Source organism: Crassostrea angulata, chromosome 5 (assembly GCF_025612915.1).
Source record: "Crassostrea angulata isolate pt1a10 chromosome 5, ASM2561291v2, whole genome shotgun sequence".
NCBI lineage: Eukaryota > Metazoa > Mollusca > Bivalvia > Ostreida > Ostreidae > Magallana > Magallana angulata.
The window spans coordinates 54,529,181-54,549,738 of NC_069115.1; the positions used below are offsets into that span (position 1 = coordinate 54,529,181).

General features: G+C 31.8%; 1 protein-coding gene across 1 annotated transcript in view; it reads left to right on the forward strand.

The window, feature by feature from the left end:
* LOC128185081 (zinc metalloproteinase nas-39-like) overlaps positions 1-20,558 on the forward strand; it is a 79,569-nt gene that overhangs the window by 7,239 nt on the left and 51,772 nt on the right. Inside the window, exons 3-8 of the mRNA XM_052854760.1 lie at positions 4,088-4,200; positions 6,140-6,295; positions 13,828-13,912; positions 17,151-17,278; positions 17,374-17,535; positions 19,488-19,598. Coding sequence (XP_052710720.1) covers positions 4,088-4,200; positions 6,140-6,295; positions 13,828-13,912; positions 17,151-17,278; positions 17,374-17,535; positions 19,488-19,598 — 755 coding nt within the window. The remainder of the gene's footprint in view (positions 1-4,087; positions 4,201-6,139; positions 6,296-13,827; positions 13,913-17,150; positions 17,279-17,373; positions 17,536-19,487; positions 19,599-20,558) is intronic.

Below are 20,558 nucleotides of genomic sequence, written 5' to 3' on the forward strand. Positions count from 1 at the left end.
GCAATTAGCACCATCGACAGGGGTGTTAGTTTTTTTTGTCTTAGGAGGCAGGTGATCCATTATCGACAAAGGTGCAGTTGATTTTTTCCTGGTTAACGATTTCTTTATTAACAATGTTATAAAAATGGATTGTTTATGGGGTATAATATTTCCTGCGTACATTCAGCACCATTTAGTGACATGTACATGTATGTCTGTTAAAATATTGAAGTGTTTGAAACCAGGGTCAGACATTACATTTAACCTCCTGGTGATGTTATCATAGGATCTTTGCTTAATTGAAGGGTAAATGATTAATCAATATTATATTCGCCAAGATTAATGGTAAACCTTGTAGACCCAAATCCGCCGAATTTGTGTTCCGCTAAAAAAAAAGGCTAAACGGTTATTGGTCAAATAACCAAAAATTAACTAGAATCCTATTCCAATTACATATAAATAATGCTGTCTACTAAAGCTGCATTTGGTGTATCGCTATACCAATTCTCGAGAGTATTCCTTTACCTCTTAGACCTAGAAATTAAAGAGATGGTAATACCAATAATATATTATATATAATTAAATCTATATATGTAGGTCAATTGGTCTTCGTCCGCCGTCGTGCGTTGTCCGTTAACAATTTATCATCTTTAATTCTTCAAGTTTTTAAAATTTTGTCTTAAAGCATATTTAGAATAAAAGATATCTAAATTGTAGAAATGAACTTACCACCCACAAGGGCAACTATTTTTGCTAATATGCAAAAAAAAAAACCCAAACCCACCATTTTTAACATCTTTTCAAAAAAGACTTTTTACTTTAGAATATTTGGGAAAAAACTAAATGCCTGATAATTTTTTCAGTAAAGCCCTTGTGTCAGAAGTTCACGTAATGCATAATTATTCAATATTGTTATATATTGAAAATATATTGAAAGTGAATTATGTCTGATAAATTCCGATAAATTCTTCTTTCTCTACTTCTACAGGACGGAAGTTTAATTGTAAGCGTTGTAATAGTGTCGTTTAGAGTCTAGATCCATGGATCAGGGGTTCAGAATTTTGGTAGAGAAAATTACGGCATAGTGTAAATAAATTTTTTTGGTCATTTTACTGTCGTGCGAGATAAATAAAATGCATTTAAATCATGTTCATAGTTTTTTTCTTTTTAAACTTTAATTTTTTTGGGGGGGAAGGGGGGTGGAGATGGGGGCTAAAGTATATGACATAGAAGCATGATCTTAACGCCCCATGATCATGAGTCATTTGGGGGGGGGGGGGGTTGTACCTATTACTGTTGTAAAAATCACGTTATGAACTATGGTCTTTTATTTTGTTAAGGCATATGGTCTTTGTCATTCCCACAACCCAGTCAGAAATAATCGTCATTTATTAACATCATTTTGAACTCCAATCACTTACGCTAAAATTTTCTTCGTATGCATATCAAGATTGAAGATTAATGGAATACTATGTGAGGAAAACGTAACGACAAGAATAACCTCCAATGCGATATATCATACCAGGTCAATTTATCTTGAAACAATTGTGATCTTAACATGGAACTATTTAAATCATTCATAATTTGTTAAATACTGTAGATGCAGATATATTAAGGATTTAATTTCGTTATTTTCGTCGACAGTATTAACCTACCAAATTGAATCCATAACGAATTGTTAACCAAAGTATTTCTTTCCTAAAGTAAAAAAAAGAAAATGATGTAATTTTCTTGATTTAGCTAGGTCGTTGCCATGGTTACTCTAATAGCGAGCATATTTTCATTATCATTTTTAGAAAAACGAAAATGCGTACTTTGAGAATATATGAATATGAATTATATTGGTTTATACGAAAACATGCATCAAATAACAGAAACTGGCATGGAAAATTGATGTCAAAATCGTCAGAAAAGCTAATAATTCTTGGTATAATTGTGCTCCCTCATACTGAAAGTTTTTCATGCTAAAATGTTATTTAGATAATTCAAATTTTGTAGAATATGTCATTGACATAATTACAAAATAGTAATTGACTTTGATAGCACATATGTGCCTCACTTTCTACATATTATATGGTACCCGGTCTCTGTGGTATAATAAAAATTAACTTGTAATTTTATACTCATAAGTCACTGTCATGGCAAAAGTGCCCTTAGTAACCAAAATTAATGCTGATATAGTGCAACTCTTATATTTACATCAATGTATATTACGTTGCAATATGAAGTTTTTTTTATTCATATGATGACCTTTTTGACCTCTCTGCACTTAAAAATTAACCCTACTGCACCTGGTGAAATTTTTATATGTTATTGTCAAAATTGTCTTTCCTTCATTTTTTGCAGTAATTTATAAAAATGATCAACGATGGGTACTGTTTTTCTCTAAAGAAAACTATTATTTTTGAGATATTTTAAAATAGTGGTTACTATGGGTGATTTATCCATAGCAACCACACTTTTAATATTATGATAAAAATGATTTTGTTTTTTCATAAAATTGATTAGACCTTCCATGTACAAAAATATTCTAAATTTCTTTGTGGTTAAAATTTTCCGGCTTAATCAATCCTACATAACATTTCTAAATTATAAAACAGTGATTGACATTTAAACACGGGAAATAGATTTTTCTATGGAACATGTGTATCCTAGCAACAAAGTGTCCAGAACACAAATTGAAGGTTTTTTGATGTTTACTGCTAATATCTAAACATGTTTAAAGTGAAATTAGCTGAATATCCTATTTTGAATAAATCGCCTTCTGCATGATTCTAAGGCGGAGTAGTACTTAATGAATACCAAAACATTACGATATGACGAAATTAAATACTACGGAATTTATTTTGTTAAAAAACAACGAGGCTTTGACCAAACGAAAAATATCTGCTTCTACAGTATGTTAAACATGTAAACAGTAGTGGTATTTAAAATTTATTACACTTTAATCTTCTTTGAAAGTAAGGTTAAAATGTATCAAGTGACAAAGATTTTTATTTCCCGGCAATCTATACAATCGACAAATACATATTTATTAAATATTTCCATAAAAAATTAGCTTTACAAACATTCTAGATAAACCAGGTTCAGTTTACTTTCAATATCATTAAGCTTAGCCGACATAAGGTTATTTGTAGTATCACAGATCATTCTGGCAAATGATCTTTAAGGCAATCCACTCGTCATGTTTTAATTCATTGTGCATTTAATCATTTTCTTTAAAATACGTACTAAATCAATGGGTTTTTTCTATTTTGGGAACAAAATTTTAAAATTTCCGCAATATACTAAACGGAAATTAGTTTGCCGGAAAAAATGCATTAGTTATGTTTGTGCGACGAGTTTCTTAGAGAAATATTATAAAAATTAATCAGTTGTTGAACATTTATTTGAGAACAATTAAGATTTAATCTTTTTATGCATGCAATGTTTTATCGAATAAAATGATTGGAACAAATTCTTTATGCCCTCTGTACATATGAAACAGTTTGATAGAATTCATCTACGGGGCCTGTTTTTTTTAAGATACAGAAATAACTCTGTTTTGTTAATTCAGTGCAATAAAAACATGACAATAACAAACCGTCAACCATCTCAAAAATCCATAAAATGGAATACAAATTCAAAGCAGAGCAATACGGACCTAAACAAAAAGGTAGAGGTAGGATCAGGTGTTCAGGAGTAAACATCCTCTGCTTACAAATGCCAAATAAAGACAAACAGTAATAAATTTATGATAAAATAAATCCAGAAATATTTAATTGTAATATCAAATCGTTACTCTTGAAATGTTAGTCATTTTTAGTGCAAACAGATCAGAAAAAATATATATGCGACTTAATACATTTGTTTTTATTTTGAATCCATGTTTATTGCAATGATACAATTCTCAATCCTTTTTATTTCAATAACACCAAAGAGAAAATTACCTCAATGTTCGAAAAATGAAGATGTTTTGTTCGTATTACTTTGATATCAAAGCAAATTCACATTTGTAAAATGTAATTAAACCAAAGTCCCGATTCTTTATATGTCTAAATAATGCCATTTCTGTTTAAATGACGGAATCTTTAACTGTAAAATTATCTCCATTTTATTTCATCTACAGAACAACGAACTGCAAATGGAAATTCATTACAGAAGCAGGTCTCAGATTTATTGTGGGAGTTACGGATACAGTCAAGGATACAGGAGATGAAATCAAATTTGAAGATACAAATGGTTTGAATTTTTTTTTGTCTACGGTACATAGGTCATGTATGTTTTAAATTCACTACATAAATAAAACAAACTATGACAAGGGCCTAAATATTTATCAATAACTAACTTTTAGGATTTGTATGATCAAAATGCACATAACTTTACCACAACTAATATTAACATATATCTTGATATTCAATTGGCAGAATGATGAAATCAAAACTGTAGCTACCTGAAAACAACTTTTAGGTCTTTCCACCTTTCAAGTGAAAGACCTTCCTCTGGTAGTCCTGGGGGTTAAATAAATTGTAAAAAAAAATACGTTTTTTCACAAAAAAACTTTTCCTCCTCGAACTCCTCTTAAATTTTCAACAATAGACAAGTCATGTCTTGAAATATGTTTTGGGTGTCCTATAGATGCACAATAAGGTTTCAGAAATTTCAATTTTATTTTATCACTTTATTTATTAATATTTTGATATATTATTAGTTATCCATGGGGAGTGTGGGCGAGGGGGATTCAGAGTAATACGTGTAATCGTGTTTGCATGATGTGTATTTTTGGTAATTTCACTATTACGGTAATATAAAGGACTTTTCAAAAGGGGACTGGACCCCTCACTCCCACCCCTCCCTTAATCAATGCACACAATGATGTTGGCACACAAAAGCAACTCTTAAGTTTGCTACCGCCGAGGGGAGGGGGCATGATTTTTTTTTTGGTTTGTAATAATTATATAAGCCATACTTTGACATGAAATGTTTACATTATTGATTTACTTACAAAAAATTTACATGTAAACAATTCAACCCCAAATCGTATATAAAAGGCTTCTTGTGTTTATAATGGGATGGGATCTCATCTTCTATGAAAATTATGATTTTTAAGAATTACTGGAAATTACATTTAGCCTTCGTTTTTACTGAAACTGCTACTTTAACAAAACAGTTTTACTTAGGGGCAAACACTGTGTGCGTGTATTACTGTCTAATAACAGCATCCAGTTGTCTAGGACCGTCCACCTTTTAGGTGAAAGACCTTTTCTTTTCTTTATGTTTTTTATTATGTCTTTTTACATTGCAGGTGAAAGACCTTTTGATTTCGTTATGTTTTCTATTATAATCATTTTTTTCTTTTCTTTTTTTCCATGGACTGCTTTTATATTTCAAGATATATTAAAACATGTTTTCCTTAATGTGGCTGACCATTTACCATTTAAAGTTATGGCACCAAATAACCCTTTACCTAATAACACCCAGAACCTACAAAGTTATTGTACATTGTGTATAAAGTGATTGTTATTGTTACTCCTTTAAAACCACTAGAGATAAAGACTTGAAATTTTTACTGACGTCTGCAGTTCACTTAGACGCACCTTCAATCTGTTCATACCTAAAAGGTCCAAGACCACCTTCTATCAGTGAGTGCCCCTGCAAGTATTTATAATTACATAAAATCATTTCTAACTCTTAACTACTTGTCAGAAAGACATCGGGATGGAGGCGGTTGCCTTTGCCGACCAAAATGAAATAAAGGTCAAAGGTCGAAGTCATTTGAAAGACTGTGTATTCATAAGTTTTCGTTTCTTTTTTTTGTTTCCGGTGGTATATAGAAATTTATTCAAAGACAAAGTATGACTTCTTAAGACATTTCAAAATCATATCAACCACTTTGAATTGAAATGTTTACCTTTACCAGTCATAATAACATAAAGGTCAAAGGTCAATGTCAAACAAAAATAATCATGTTTAAGTTTTTAACATTTTATTTTAAAAAGTAACGCAGAGAAAATGTTTTATTAATGATATTGAAGCAAAACATAAAACTAATGAGGTGGAAAAAACCTCTAATTGTTTAAAAACAATTAGTCTACTAGCATTAGTGTTGGCTGTTATATCCTTACACACCCATATCTACGCACCCACCCACACACTCATATATATATATTTATTTTTTTAGGTGACGCTTTGCCAACTTCAGAAATAGAAGTTGGAGTGAGAAAAGGTATACGACCCGTTGTCTCTACAGGAAACAGCGTTTCCGTTCAGTTAATAACAGATGATACCACAAATAATGAAGAAATGTACATCTATGTTATTGCTGGGACTGATTCTGGTAAGTATTTATGTATGTTAAAATGTGTTGCCTTAACACCCGATGATAACGTAAAACTGACTGTTATGTTAGTGATCACAAGGTTAATGTCAGATAAAAAAATTCTGAAGTAGAGATGTTTCATTGGGTAAATATAGACCAGTAAATAACAAAAACAATGAACAAAAAATATAAATACGTTTACATTGCGACAGGGATTAAAAAACGTCATGAGCCAATTGAAATATATAATATATGTAAACATGTAACATAACATATGTGATATATAAATATATTTGTCAAATCACTTGTTGTCCGTCGTACACAAAAAAGTTCATAATGCTATTTTTTCATCAAAATTGTCCTATAATGATGTACATGGTATAATTAATAAACACTTATTAATATTCAGATGATATGTGTTTGAAACGAATAAAAATGCTGATTAACAAAATGATATTCTATGAAAAAAATCAATTTTAAATTAAAAAAGTAAATTCAAAATTACTGTTTTTTTAAATGGATCATCCTTTGATGGAATACAGGACTAATAAAAATTATCTTTGTGATCATCCTATATATTGTGAATAGGTACTTTTGTAGGCTAATTTCTTTGTCAGGATTTTTCTTCTTAAATTAAGAAGATTTCTAAGAGTTTGTGCAACGCGAGGGCTGTTGGTGTTACAGCAAATTCCTAAGTATTTGAGATATTGGTCATTTTTTACTTGAAAATCAAGACCAGTTGTTTAAAATCAACTTATCTTGGATAATTGGCTCTTCAAATTAGTTATAATATTTGCGCTCAACATACATTTTAGTCAAGCTATCTCTAACCATTTAGAGTTGTAATGATCACAAAGGAGATACTGCCATCTTCTGTATTAATATTGTTCTGTGCAAACTTCCCCGTTGCTTTGGTCATCCATTTTGATTAATGTTTCTAAGTTTCCGATCTTAATTAGGTTGACCCTAAGACGCTTAAATTTTGAATTAATAAGGCTTTTGATGAATAACTTCTAACTGATGTACTGAGATTTTAAGTACCAAATCTTAATTGGTATTTGGGAAGATAGCTCTGCTAATTTTTTTTTGCTAAAAACATAACTTTCTCTGATTTTAAGATAAAATTTAACTCACATTCTTTGAGCGAAAACGGTAGTTTTTAAGTTCTTGTCGACAACTGATGTTTAATTGTTTTTGAATATTAAAATCAGATTGATAGATTAAAAAAGGATTATAATATGTTTCCAGAGCCACATTTCTTAAAAAAAATAAACTGATTGGAAACCAAATCATATAGGATCAAGGAGTCTTTTTCTGTGTGTCAAAGTGTATAATTTTGTGGCCTTTTAGTGAGAGAATTTGAAGTACATATATTAGTTGGTCTTCTTGGATTAAGAAAACTCCCACTTCCTAGCAACATGCAACAAATGTTAGATTAAGAGGTTTACTTACATAAAAGTACTTAAGGACGGGTACTTAAGTAAATTAATTTTTTTTTGCCCATTGTGAAGAGATGTTTCACCAGAATCTGTACAAAAGGAACGCTTACACCAGGCACATAGAAAACCTTATATATATTGAATAACAATTAAAAAGGCCTGGAGTTCTGGTCAGTTGGTGAACTAATCTCCCTTTCCGTTCTTGTTTTCTCCTTGTCGGTTTGATTTCCTCAGCAGTTCATTCGTGTCTTAGTAAGTAACACTGCTTTACTTCAGTTTGCATTTTCCGGGGTTCAGATACAGGTTGTTGTTTGATTTTTTTCATCACAAAGTCGATTTTCTCATGATGACTCTGTTTATTTTGCCCAAAATAATTAATTTCTCACTTTTTCTGAGATTTGTCGTTGTTTAACTTCTAATGCTAACAAAGGCCAAATAAATGGGCAGCGGAGTAAAGCCTCTCGAAGAGTGTGTTGAATGTACACAATTTGCTTCTAAAAGTATCAAAACAAATGTTTTAGAATCCTGAAGTGACTTTAAGCTATTCATATTCTGTGTATTTTGCACTGAAAAATGTTCTCTTAGATTTGCTTTGTTTAAGTCCCTTAAATAGATGCATTACCCAGGCTTTTGTTATGTCACCATTGAATTCACTTATGAAGTTGAATCATGATAATTATACCATCATGCATCACATGATCCAATTCGTGTTTATCCTTTCCTTTGGGAGCTTGAGCCACTTTACTTGGTGAGTGTATGGTCAGTTAGATATTGCAATTGTGATTAGCTGTAATAGTGCACGTGTGTTCCCCTGGCATGCATCCGAAATCATTGAATATATCATCATATATCTTGCAGATATTTCCAGGATAAAGTACTTTCCTTTCCTGTTTTGACAACTATTCGTTGTATCAGAGTGATTTTTCTTACATCACTTGGCACCCATGATTTGTTTGGTATTTAGGTCGACAATACGATATTTCTCCATTGCTAGACATTAGTATTTAAATATTTAAGAAATAAAGTACGAGTTTTCGTCAGTGTTGCAGAATAACCTCCGCGGTCGAGAAATATTGTTTTGAAATATAAAAGCCGGGGCGTTAGCCGAGGATTTTATATTTCAAACAACATTTTGAGACCGAGGAGGGTATCCTGCAACATTCACGAAAACAAGGACTTTATTTCTATTCTACTAACAGCCCAGTATTTCTACAGATCGTTTCTCCTATAGAGAGGCGATCTAGGTCCTTTTGACGGCTGTTCCGTGTAACCCCAACGGTTTTGTTAGTAATGTTTACATGTGTATCGATCCAAGGAATCACATGCAGACGACATACTTTTTTAAAGATTTTAATACTCCTTACTTATTCATAAAATATCTTTAAATCACATTCTTAATAATTTAAGGACAATTTAATACGATTTTACTACAACACGGTGTATATGTTTTATGTAAAAACACGCAGTGAAAATGTGCTAGGGAGGTCCTAGGAACATCCGCATTGATCTCTTAACAATAAAAATTTGAGGCCATACACATTGTTTTGACTGAACCTAACACGTGGAATTGACAAGGTTTAAAAAAAAACTTTTTACGGTCTGAAGTTGTACTTCCATGATCAGTGCGAGACAAAAACATGTATGTATTTCTGATCTGATAATTTACTGATGACATTCGTGGTATATTGGAGAATAATGTCTGCGGCATCCTTTTGATCTCGGCAATTACTGTAGTAGAATTATATTTCTACTACAGTTATTGCCGAGATCACACGGGTAGGTGTCCTTTAGAGCGAGGTGTATTCCCTTTAATGTTTATTTCAAAGAGCTAATCGCGGCTGTTCCAAGACCCTCCCCCGACACATTCTCACTGCTTGTTCGTCCAAATAAAAAAACCAAATTAATATGTTAGTTATCGAATTTATTAATCTAAATTAATAATAAAAAAAATTCATAAATAATTTAATTGTTTATTTCAATTATCGAAAATTTATCGTCTGCATTCGATGCCGATCGATAGTCTGCGATCGATGTACATGTAAACAAACATGCCGATGTACAAACAAGTTGACCCTCTGCCTATTGGAGAACGTTTTTATTATAAATCAGAACGGGTACAGATTATAGATTATCATCAGCCTGATCGTACGCTTGCTCGGCAATATGTTATTGCTTCTTTTGTAACCGGTGAAATTCGCCGAGTATTTCGGAATGAGTTGTTACAAAGGCCCATCTACCCCCCCCCCCCCCTCCCCTCCAGCTCAACCCCATACAATGCTGAGCAGCAGCTTCAGTTGTTACTGTCTGAGGAAATGGATGATATTCCCACTGAATCCACTCAAACAGAAAGGTTTGCTATCAGCAGTGAGGAGAATTTGCGAGAGCTAGAAAATGCCCGCATGGAGGCGATAACTGTTAAACAGACAACATGGGCCGTAAAGCTCTTCTTCAAAGGTAACACATCCAATTTTACAGTACACAATACATATCAAACACATCCAATCATACTGTAGGGCTTATTAAATAAATTACTACATGTCTTAAAACCCATTCCTCCTTCGAAGATATAAATAACACAACAAACATTTTTCCCACTCCCACCCTCCCCAGCAGTAAAACTATTGTAACCCACTTCTGATTAACATGTGACACTGTCTGAAGATTTTATTGTTTATTGTACACAACTCAAATAACCTTCTCCCCCCCCCCCCCCCCGAAAATGAACAAAATGTGAACTATTAAATTCAAGTCAAGTTTGACTAATTAAAAAAAAAAACAACTACAGTAAATAATTGATTATAAAAATGTTTGTTTTTTTTATAATAATTTCATATTACCTTCATAACGGTTTCTTTTTCATACATTTAGACTGGCTTTCCCAGAAAAAAAAATCAATACATTTTGAGGAGCTTTCTTCTAAAGATATGGCAAAGGAACTACGTTGTTTCTATGCTGAGGCACGGACGAAAAACGGAAACCAATATTCGAAATCTGCTTTGGTGTCCATTAGAGCCGGTATCAATCGACATCTTACAAGCCCCCCTTATTCCCGCACCATCAACATAATCAAAGATAAGGAATTCATGTCTTCAAATCATGTTTTAATAAGAATAGTAAAATCCCTTAAGCGGGAAGGGGTTGACAAAACAAAACACCATCCATCAATCTCTAATGGATATTTGGAGAAAATGTACTCCTCGGGGGTTTTGTCCATCACCAATCCCACTTCACTCGTAAGGAATGTGTGGTTTGAGATCACGCTTCATTTTTGTAGAAGAGGAAGGGGAGGTCTGCGTGAATTAACTCCCAAGTCATTTCTCCTTCACAAAGACGATACTGGCAGAGAGTACTTCACAATGTCATACAACGAGGCGGACAAAACACATCATGGGGTTGACTCTCGAGAATCTGTTAAAGACACACGACTCTACGCATTGCCTGAATCCGATTTATGTCCAGTAAAATCATTAAAACTATACTTGTCAAAGCGTAATCCAAAAAACAATGCATTCTTCCAAGTTTTGAGCTAGCCTATGATGTGTGGTATGTGAATGCTCCCATGGGATATCATACACTTGGAAATATGATGTCAAACATTTCCAAAGCTGCTGTATTGTCTTTAACTTACACAAATCACTGTGATCGAGCCACCACAGCTACTGTGCTAGCCCATTCTGGGGTAAGCTCTCTTGGGATCATGTCGGTAACAGGCCACCGGAATGAGAAAAGCATCCAAAGTTACGTAAATGCACCCTCTGTTTCTCAGCGCTGCCAATATAGCTAAACACTACAGCGAGTTGCGACTGGAGTGGTAAGTCAATGCAATTTGACGCCTCCAGCCCCTCCATCATCAGCATCCACCTCATCTGTATCTGAAAGGGAAGTTTCTGAGAGAACTATGCTTGGTGGTGGTTCTCTTTTCTGCGGCTCAACATTCCATGTGGCTGGGGAGGGCCAATTACACTGTACACTATTCCTTGGGGGAAAAGAAATGAAGAATGAAGAGAACCTGTTATAGTGTTGTAGTTGAGTTAATCCTTTCTAAATTTAAATTGTTATTTGTTAACATTTCAAGAAATATATTTACAACATTGACTGAAAAGTAAATGTGTAAATTGTTATTAATCTGTTTTAATGAAATTATTAATTTGAAAGTCGTTTTACTTCATTTAAATCAGTGTTGTCGTTATTTATATACTATCCAAAACTATGCAATGTATATACCATGTGGCATTGCATGCACATGTGTAAATACATTAACATAAAGCTTTAAATGTGTGCAGTAAAAAGAATGTCTAACATTAGACTTAATTCGTAGTATGTGCACCCCATAATCAAAGATTGTTTGTGCTAGAACACAAACCAAAAGAATGACAACATAAAAGATTCACACTGTTATTGTCAACAACGATCAAGCACATGGGGTTTGGGTAAAGTAAAAAATAATCGTAAATTATGTACCTTTTTCACTATGTGTTCTGGAAATTACACGGGAGTCAGACACGTTCCTCGAGCATGCACGCAAATCCTTTATATCAAATACACGGGAATAGGTTGGGTCCGATCGTCTTACTTGAACGAAACATTTCCGATACGCATTCTTTCGCAGCCAATACTAACAAAACCTTTCGGGTTACGCCGAACATCCGTCTCAGCCAATCCGATTCATCTCGCTTGAAAATATAACCTTCTTCCTCTCTCTATAGATAAACTGATCAGCTGATAGTCGGGGCTGATAGTAGAATAGAAATAAAGTTCTTTTTATCGTGAATGTTACAGAATAACCTCCTCGGTCTCGAAATGTTGTCTAGAAATATAAAAGCCGCGGCTTCGCCTCTTTTATATTTCTAAACAACATTTCTCGACCTCGGAGGTTATTCTGCAACATTCACGAAAACTCGTACTTCATTTCTTAATTATATTCATCACGCGTCCAATATTTCTGATTTTCAACATACGGTTTTGTTTTTTTAGATTTCTTTATTAAATTTTTTTTCTAGTTTTATTTTCATCTAAACACAGTTTTTTTCTGTAGGTGTTCTTTGGGGAGGCGGAAAATGTATATTGAAATCTTTTCATGGGTGAAAGACCTTCACCTAGCTAGCGTTTTCGATACTGGCAATTCCGTGTGTTTCTGAAAGCTTTTAACGCGGTTATTTGTTTTGAATTACACTTACCCTGTTATCTCCTTTTTATTGGGAGTTGATTTTAATCAACTCTCCTATGCAGTTACTCTGGCAAACCGAAAGTGAAACAGTGTTAGGACCTCAGCACAAAACATCACAGCTGAAAAGACTAAGTTCTTGAAAATAATTGAAAAATCGATGTAATGTATGCTGAAGCATTGTTTTCAAGGAAACTTATCTATAAACACTTTCAAAATAGTCAGATCTTATATAATACGAACAATTTAGATATTTTTGTAGTCTCATGTGTTCATAAGCCAGAGTTTAATGAAGTCTCGTTCAACCAGAAGCTCGTCTGTCTCCGTAAATCTCCAACAAGCAGTGAGGCTCTCTTGCTTGTCGGAGATTGACAGAGACAGCCGAGCGTCTGGTTGAACAAAACTAGAGTTCGATATCAATAGTGCTTGGATCCATACGATTTTTAGAACTGTTTCGATTACTAATGCATAGTTTAAAATCCATCTTTAAATATTACACATGATTCCTATGGGGTTTCTCGCAATTCTTGTAGGAAAACTCTAAACATTCATATAATAAAAAATTCAATACACACTAGAAACTAATTGCTATGCAAGATAAGTTGATTTTGATAAATGATAATCGATAAAATCAACTCCTGTCCGTACTTTAGTACTTTGATAATTATTTTATTCGTTTCCTGATAGCTTGAATTTAGTATCAAACTGATCAAGAGATTTTTCCTTGATTAAAAATCTACCATTGTACTAGTGTATGTTATGTTTTATTCCGGAAAGGAGCATGAATGTAGTCAAAGTCATACTACATCCACAATTTAACTCCATCGAGTTTGAAACGTTTTTCCCTGTATATTTTAAATAATCAAAACCAATCACGTTACTATCCATATAATTAGGAACGATTTTCTGTAATCACAGTCTAACTTGTCTACAATCTTTTTATTTAGGACACTTTCATGGCTGTTCGTTGATATCTGCTACAGATGACTACCAGATAATAACCTCACCTAACTTTCCAAACAATTACATTTCGTATGATTCTTTTTTTTAACTGCAATATTTTTTTTTGATTTACATCGAATATATATATATAAACTCCTGAAGATTATAATGAAACCGGTAGAGAAACCGGTTATTTTATATATATATATATATATATATATATATATATATATATATATATATATATATATATATATATATATATATATATATATATATATATATATGTATGTGTATATATATATATATATATATATATATATATATATATATATATATATATATATATATATATATATATATATATATATATATATATATATATATATATAATCCAAAATGAGTAAAGTTAATCCACACAAGTATTAAATAATAAAAAATAACATATATATATATATATATATATATATATATATATATATATATATATATATATATATATATATATATATATATATATATATATATATACATAATCCAAAATGAGTAAAGTTAATCCACACAAGTATTAAATAATAAAAAATAACAGAAATCCGATTCAAAACTCCACCGGTTTCATTATAATCTGCAGGAGTTTTAAACAATCACCATAGATACATAAGTACATACATTTCAAATGATCATTGTGACGTCATATAACATCAAGTATATGTTGCGCTTTTCAGAGTTCATTATTTCGTCATAGTATACCGTTTTGTAAAAATACGGGAAAAACATATAATATATACAAACATTCATAATAATAATGCATTCAGTTTTGGTTTATATAATGAAATGAAATGTTTTCCTTTTGTTTCACGCTCTTTGTCGGTTGTTGTTTTATAAAATTTATAGATAGGACACACTGTAAAGTTCGGAAAAATGTTCTTGGCACAGTTTCTGAGATGTCCGCTAACAGCCGTGCACTGGTATTTTGTTTCACGAATTTATTGTCGGTGGACGGTCATTCTGAATTCTGAATTCATTATTATTATGAATATGAATATATTTATGTTTTTCTTGTACAATTATAGAATATTTGAATATATTATATGTTTTTCCCGTACTTTTACAAAACGCTTATACTATGACGTCATAATGAACTCTGAAACGCGCAACATATACTTGATGTTATATGACGTCACAATGATCATTTGAAATGTATGTACTTATGTATCTATGGTGATTGTTCAAAACTCCTGAAGATTATAATAAAACCGGTAGAGTTTTGAATCGGATTTCTGTTATTTTTTATTATATATATATATATATATATATATATATATATATATATATATATATATATATATATATATATGACGTTCAATATAGCTAAAGCTCTTTCGTTTTAAATTCTTCAGAAGCTATATAATGCTAATATAATTATAATGCTAATTATATGCTTATATAATTATATAGCTTCTGAAGATTTTAAAATGAAAGCGCTTAAGCTAAATTGAACGTTTTTCGTGTTTTCTTATTTAATTTTTATCTATAACTCGCCGACCACTGTGGATTTTATTGTGTTTCAATATATATATATATATATATATATATATATATATATATATATATATATGATATCTATATTGTGTGATTTTATATTTGCTTTATCCAACGAGTTGAAATGGTGTATATATTCGCGAGGCTTGCCGAGCGAATATAACCATTTCAACGAGTTGGATAAAGCAAATATAAAATCACACAATTATAGATGTTCTATTTATCTCATACAATTTGATTTATATTAAATATTAAAGCTTTTGAGACAGTCCCTTGTGGGACCCAAATTGGTTTTTTTTTTCAAAGATTAAAAACGATGATGCAACGTTGTGTTATGCGGCTATTGTGACCTTGCGCAATACAATTTAGTACGTCATTCCTAAGATAAATCTAACTGTTTTAATATAAAGTTTCACTGAAATAAACCTTAAAATAATTTTTTAGCTCTACATAATTTTTCTTAGTGCTTATTCACTTGATTAAATGGAAATTCCGATTAGAAGACTTGAATAATCAAATTTGTTGACACAAAGTTGCGAATGCTCGTTAGTTTGAATTTACTCGAACGAGGGACAGTTGTTGATGCATGGTGTTTAATAAAACAAACACTATGCTTGCCTTATGATTCAAAATTGAAAATAGTGAATAAGGGTGCTTACTGGTGGTGGAATAAAAGTCTCATGAAACATTATTTCGGTAAGTTCTTGTATATAAGCACAACCAGAGCGCTCTGTTTTCATCGCGTCGTCAGGATAAACTCCTTGATAGTTAACGTAATTTGTAGTTTTATAAATTCACAAAGCAAATTGAAAGTTGGAACTGGGATAAATTTATCAAAAATCTTGACAAACAAGAAAAAAGGGTCTTGTGTTTACGGTTATGAATAACTTTGCAAAAAAGGTTGGGGGGGGGGCTAACCCCCCCCCCCCCCCCCACTCACAATAGCCCCCCGGTTCCGACGCCTGTGCTACGCAGTTATGTGTTTTTCTTCATATTTGTAATTTAAATCTTTGACAAAATCAATTTTATATTAATTTTTATAGTAGATATAGTTATGTTAAAAGTACTAGCAAATCTTCGAAAATAGGTCACTGAAGCGTTGAAGCGAGGGGCTGTGTCAAAAGTAGTTCCGACCGGAAGTATTTGATATAGCATCACCCGTGTGATATAGCAAAGGTTTATCACACGGGTAATATACACCACACGTATGAGATAAATATATATATATATATATATATATATATATATATATATATATATATATATATATATATATATATATATATATATATATATATGCAAAACATAAGCGGTTTCATTGTTAAAAATCTTCAGGTCTGAATATTTTTAACAATGAAAGCGCTTATGTTTTGCAGTTAGTGTTGCTTTTTTTCTTTTATTATATTTTTACCGGACACTGAGAAAATACTTTTGTGAATTTGATTAATATATATATATATATATATATATATATATATATATAAAGAAAATTTGAAAAATGAAAGACAACACAGAGTAAAACGTTAGCGCTTTCATTCAATCTTCAGACGTTTGAAGATTGAATGACGTCTGAAGATTGAATGAAAGCACTAACGTTTTACTCTGTGTTGTCTTTCATTTTTCAAATTTTCTTTATATAAAACCGGACACTGCGATATTTTTTGGATTTAACTCTCTCTCTCTCTCTCTCTCTCTCTCTCTCTCTCTATATATATATATATATCTGCGTTATTTTGGTTTGTAATCATAGAATGATGTATGCACTTTATGTTTAATTGTTTTACAGAAATTATTTTTGTGAAGTAACAGTAACTGCCGATGAAAATAAAACACTATCATATTTAATACTTTATGAAGAATTTGAAGGCGTTACCACTTTAGATGGATGTTCTCATATTTTGGAAGTGTTTGATGGTTTGTACGTTATACATATTGGAATGTTAAAAAAAAAAGTTTTATGTCATATGTAACAAAACACTTGTTATACACCTGTACTTTTACGTTTATAGGATCGACACTTGAGAAGAAAATCTTTGACACTTGCAATCCCTTTTTACCGCGGAGATTGTCTGATGTGAAAACTACGGATGTTGGGAGGAGTCTAACGGTTCGATTTGAATCAGATTCCAGTTCAGAATATCGGGGATTTGTGCTTCTTTTCAAACAACAAGGTTGGTAATTTTAAATTAGTGTGTGTGTGTGTGTGTGTGTGTGTGAGAGAGAGAGAGAGAGAGAGAGAGAGAGAGAGAGAGAGAGAGAGAGAGAGAGAGAACGTGGTGGTAGAAAAGGACATTGTTTAATAATATTTTAAGATTTTAATCCGAAAACACCTACATAATGCATCAATTAACTCTGAGAGAACTGATGCATAGTTCTTGAAAGCTATGGCGAACGTTTATATGTCACGCGGTTAAGAATATAATTTAGAATATATCCATACTTATATTGTATCAAAGGTCGTAAATGATTGATTTAAAACTAGTATTGTGACGTTTATTCCCTTCTTACATAGGTTTAATCACAATTTTGATAAAACTTAATTTTTTATTTTTTTTTATTTTTAATAATACTTAAGTGATGCATTTATAATAATCGCAAGATATTTGACACTCTGTACTAGAGATAAAAAACAAGATGCAGTTCTTACAATTATTTTTCATGTAAACAAGGCTTGTGCCCTGTTTTTGTTTACATCGATTTAATTTATCAGCAAAACTCTTTTTCAAGGTGATTCCTCTATATTCTTATTCATTTTAAGAATTAATAAACTGTTTAGAACGTTCAACAAATTCATTTTAGGTATACACCTGGTATTTTCACTTCAATATTCAAAATGTAAACAAAAGTTTTGTTCACATATACAATAATTGTACGCTCTGTTACTCCCTTATAGCTCAACAAATAACACCAGATTTTGGTTTCGTTTTACAATTGTCTTACAGAAGCAGTGTAAAAAGATATCAGAAAAAAAATGTTTGACCAAAAATCATGAACGTGTCCATTTAAATTCACTTCAAATCATTTGATATATAGTTTGGTCAGTTTCCAATAGAAATTTGAATTTAGAAGAGCTTTTCAATACGTTGTAAAACATAAATTTAATCAAGATATCCACATATTTTCTTCTTTTAACAAAGTCAAATGTAGTTCCCAAATTTATAGAATACACAAAAAAGACAAGTTAAGAATTATTAACGAAAAATTTGAGCATAAATGAGCGATAATTTATCTGTATTTGGTAACATTGTTTCCATTACCGAACATCCACATCGATCGCCGCGAAGATCTCAAAACGTTGAGCATGCTTGTCATTTTACATGGTTTTTGAAGACGAGTTTTTCGTATAAAATTTTGTTACTCGTTTCGACGCCAAGTTTGTCAGGTACTTCAGGCCTTGCAGAGTCTGCTACGGACAGAGAGAAGTCCAGATACGTAGACAGAGAGAAGTCCATATACGTAGACAAGAGTTCTATGATCAGTGGAGTATGCGCCCTTTGAGTAGGGATTTAAATCGTTAAGTTGATACAAGACACCATTGTTCTCAATGCCACGCGTTTAAAAGTTGATTTTACTTTAGGCCCTTTTTTTATTTATCTGAACATAAAGAATTAAATCAAAAACAACCTTTTGGATTTCATTATTAATGTTATAATCAGGGGTTTGTTTCCCGTGACTGGTTTTCAAATCACTGATTTTAATGCTTAGCGGTTTCATGGCTAAACTTTAGTTTCATAGCAAACTATAGTTTAACAGTATCAATACACAAGCAATAAATAATTTACAGAGCAAAAAGTGCGTTTTCTGCCATTAACATGTAAGTTTTTTTTCCAAATTTTGGATTTCATCTGGACATAAATTATCTGTCTATAACACGTCACAACATTTCTATTTTTTGAAAAGTGTACCGAGTCCTTTTTTAAAAATTGTTTCATATTACTTTTAATGGGTTGAAACCTACATCATGTTTCAGAATATATGTACAGTACATCAATACCAAACACGTGAACTAGAAATCATTCACTCATTAATAAAAAAAAACTTTCAATAGTACTTTCAGTTGCTTTGTTACCATAATGTCAACAAAAGTAAATAATATTGATTCTCTTTTTTTAAACGTTTGCAGATATTGATGAATGCCTAGAAAGAGACTGCAATCCAAACAATGCATGTGTTGTTCCTGACAGATTCTACGAATGCGAGTGCAACAGAAATGATGCATCATGCACAGAAAAACGTAAGTTTTTGTCTTTTTAAAACACGACTTACTTTTTACGAAGATGCGAATGTTGAATAATAAGGTTTAAGAAAGACGAGCATTCATTCAGTTTAAGCTCATCTGGGTTGAAAGCTCAATTGAGCTATTCTAAATACATTTTGTCCGTCGTCCGTCTGTAAACTTTTTACATTTTGAACTTCTTCTCTAAAACTGCTTGGCCAATTTCAACCAAATTTGGCAAAAAAGCATTGAATTTTCTTAATGGGAAGGAAAATATAAATTGCAGAAATGAAAGACCAATCTTTATTCAAAGCGGAGAAAACCTCAAAACTAGAAAAAAGGGGTGCATTTTAAAAAATCCTCTAAAAAACTACTGAGTCAAATTCAACGTAATTCAATTAAGCATAAGTAATCCTTATTGAAAGGAAAATATAAATTGCAAAAACTATGTGCTAATTTTGTTTCAAATCTGAGTTAATACGAAAATAATAATCAGGAAGGAGTGTTTCAATCAGTTTATGGCTTCGGGTTTGGTGTTCCATACGAGTCTTGGTAAAATGGGTAGCAAACCTGGGCCGGGAAAAAAAAAGCCGGACAGAACGAGATTTCTAATTTACGTCGATAATAATTAACCAGGATATGTTACAGACCGGTATATTTCTATTCGCTGTAAAAATTGATAGACAACAATACGTATTTTGAAATTTTTGACGATTGTTGATTTTCAAGTTGGTAAAATCGGTTGGAAAACCCGGGTCGACATTTTACGGTTTTTTTGACTTATACAAGAAAAAAACCTTAATTATTCATAATAAAATCATTCAATATTTATTCGTTTGATGAGATATCGGCGATTCTGATTGGTCGAAAAATTTCTTTGATACCTGTATAAATAAAAAAAATTGCCGGATCTACTTTTCTCCACAGTTCTGATCTTACACTATTTATAGAACGGGAATTTCCAAAATAAACACTGTA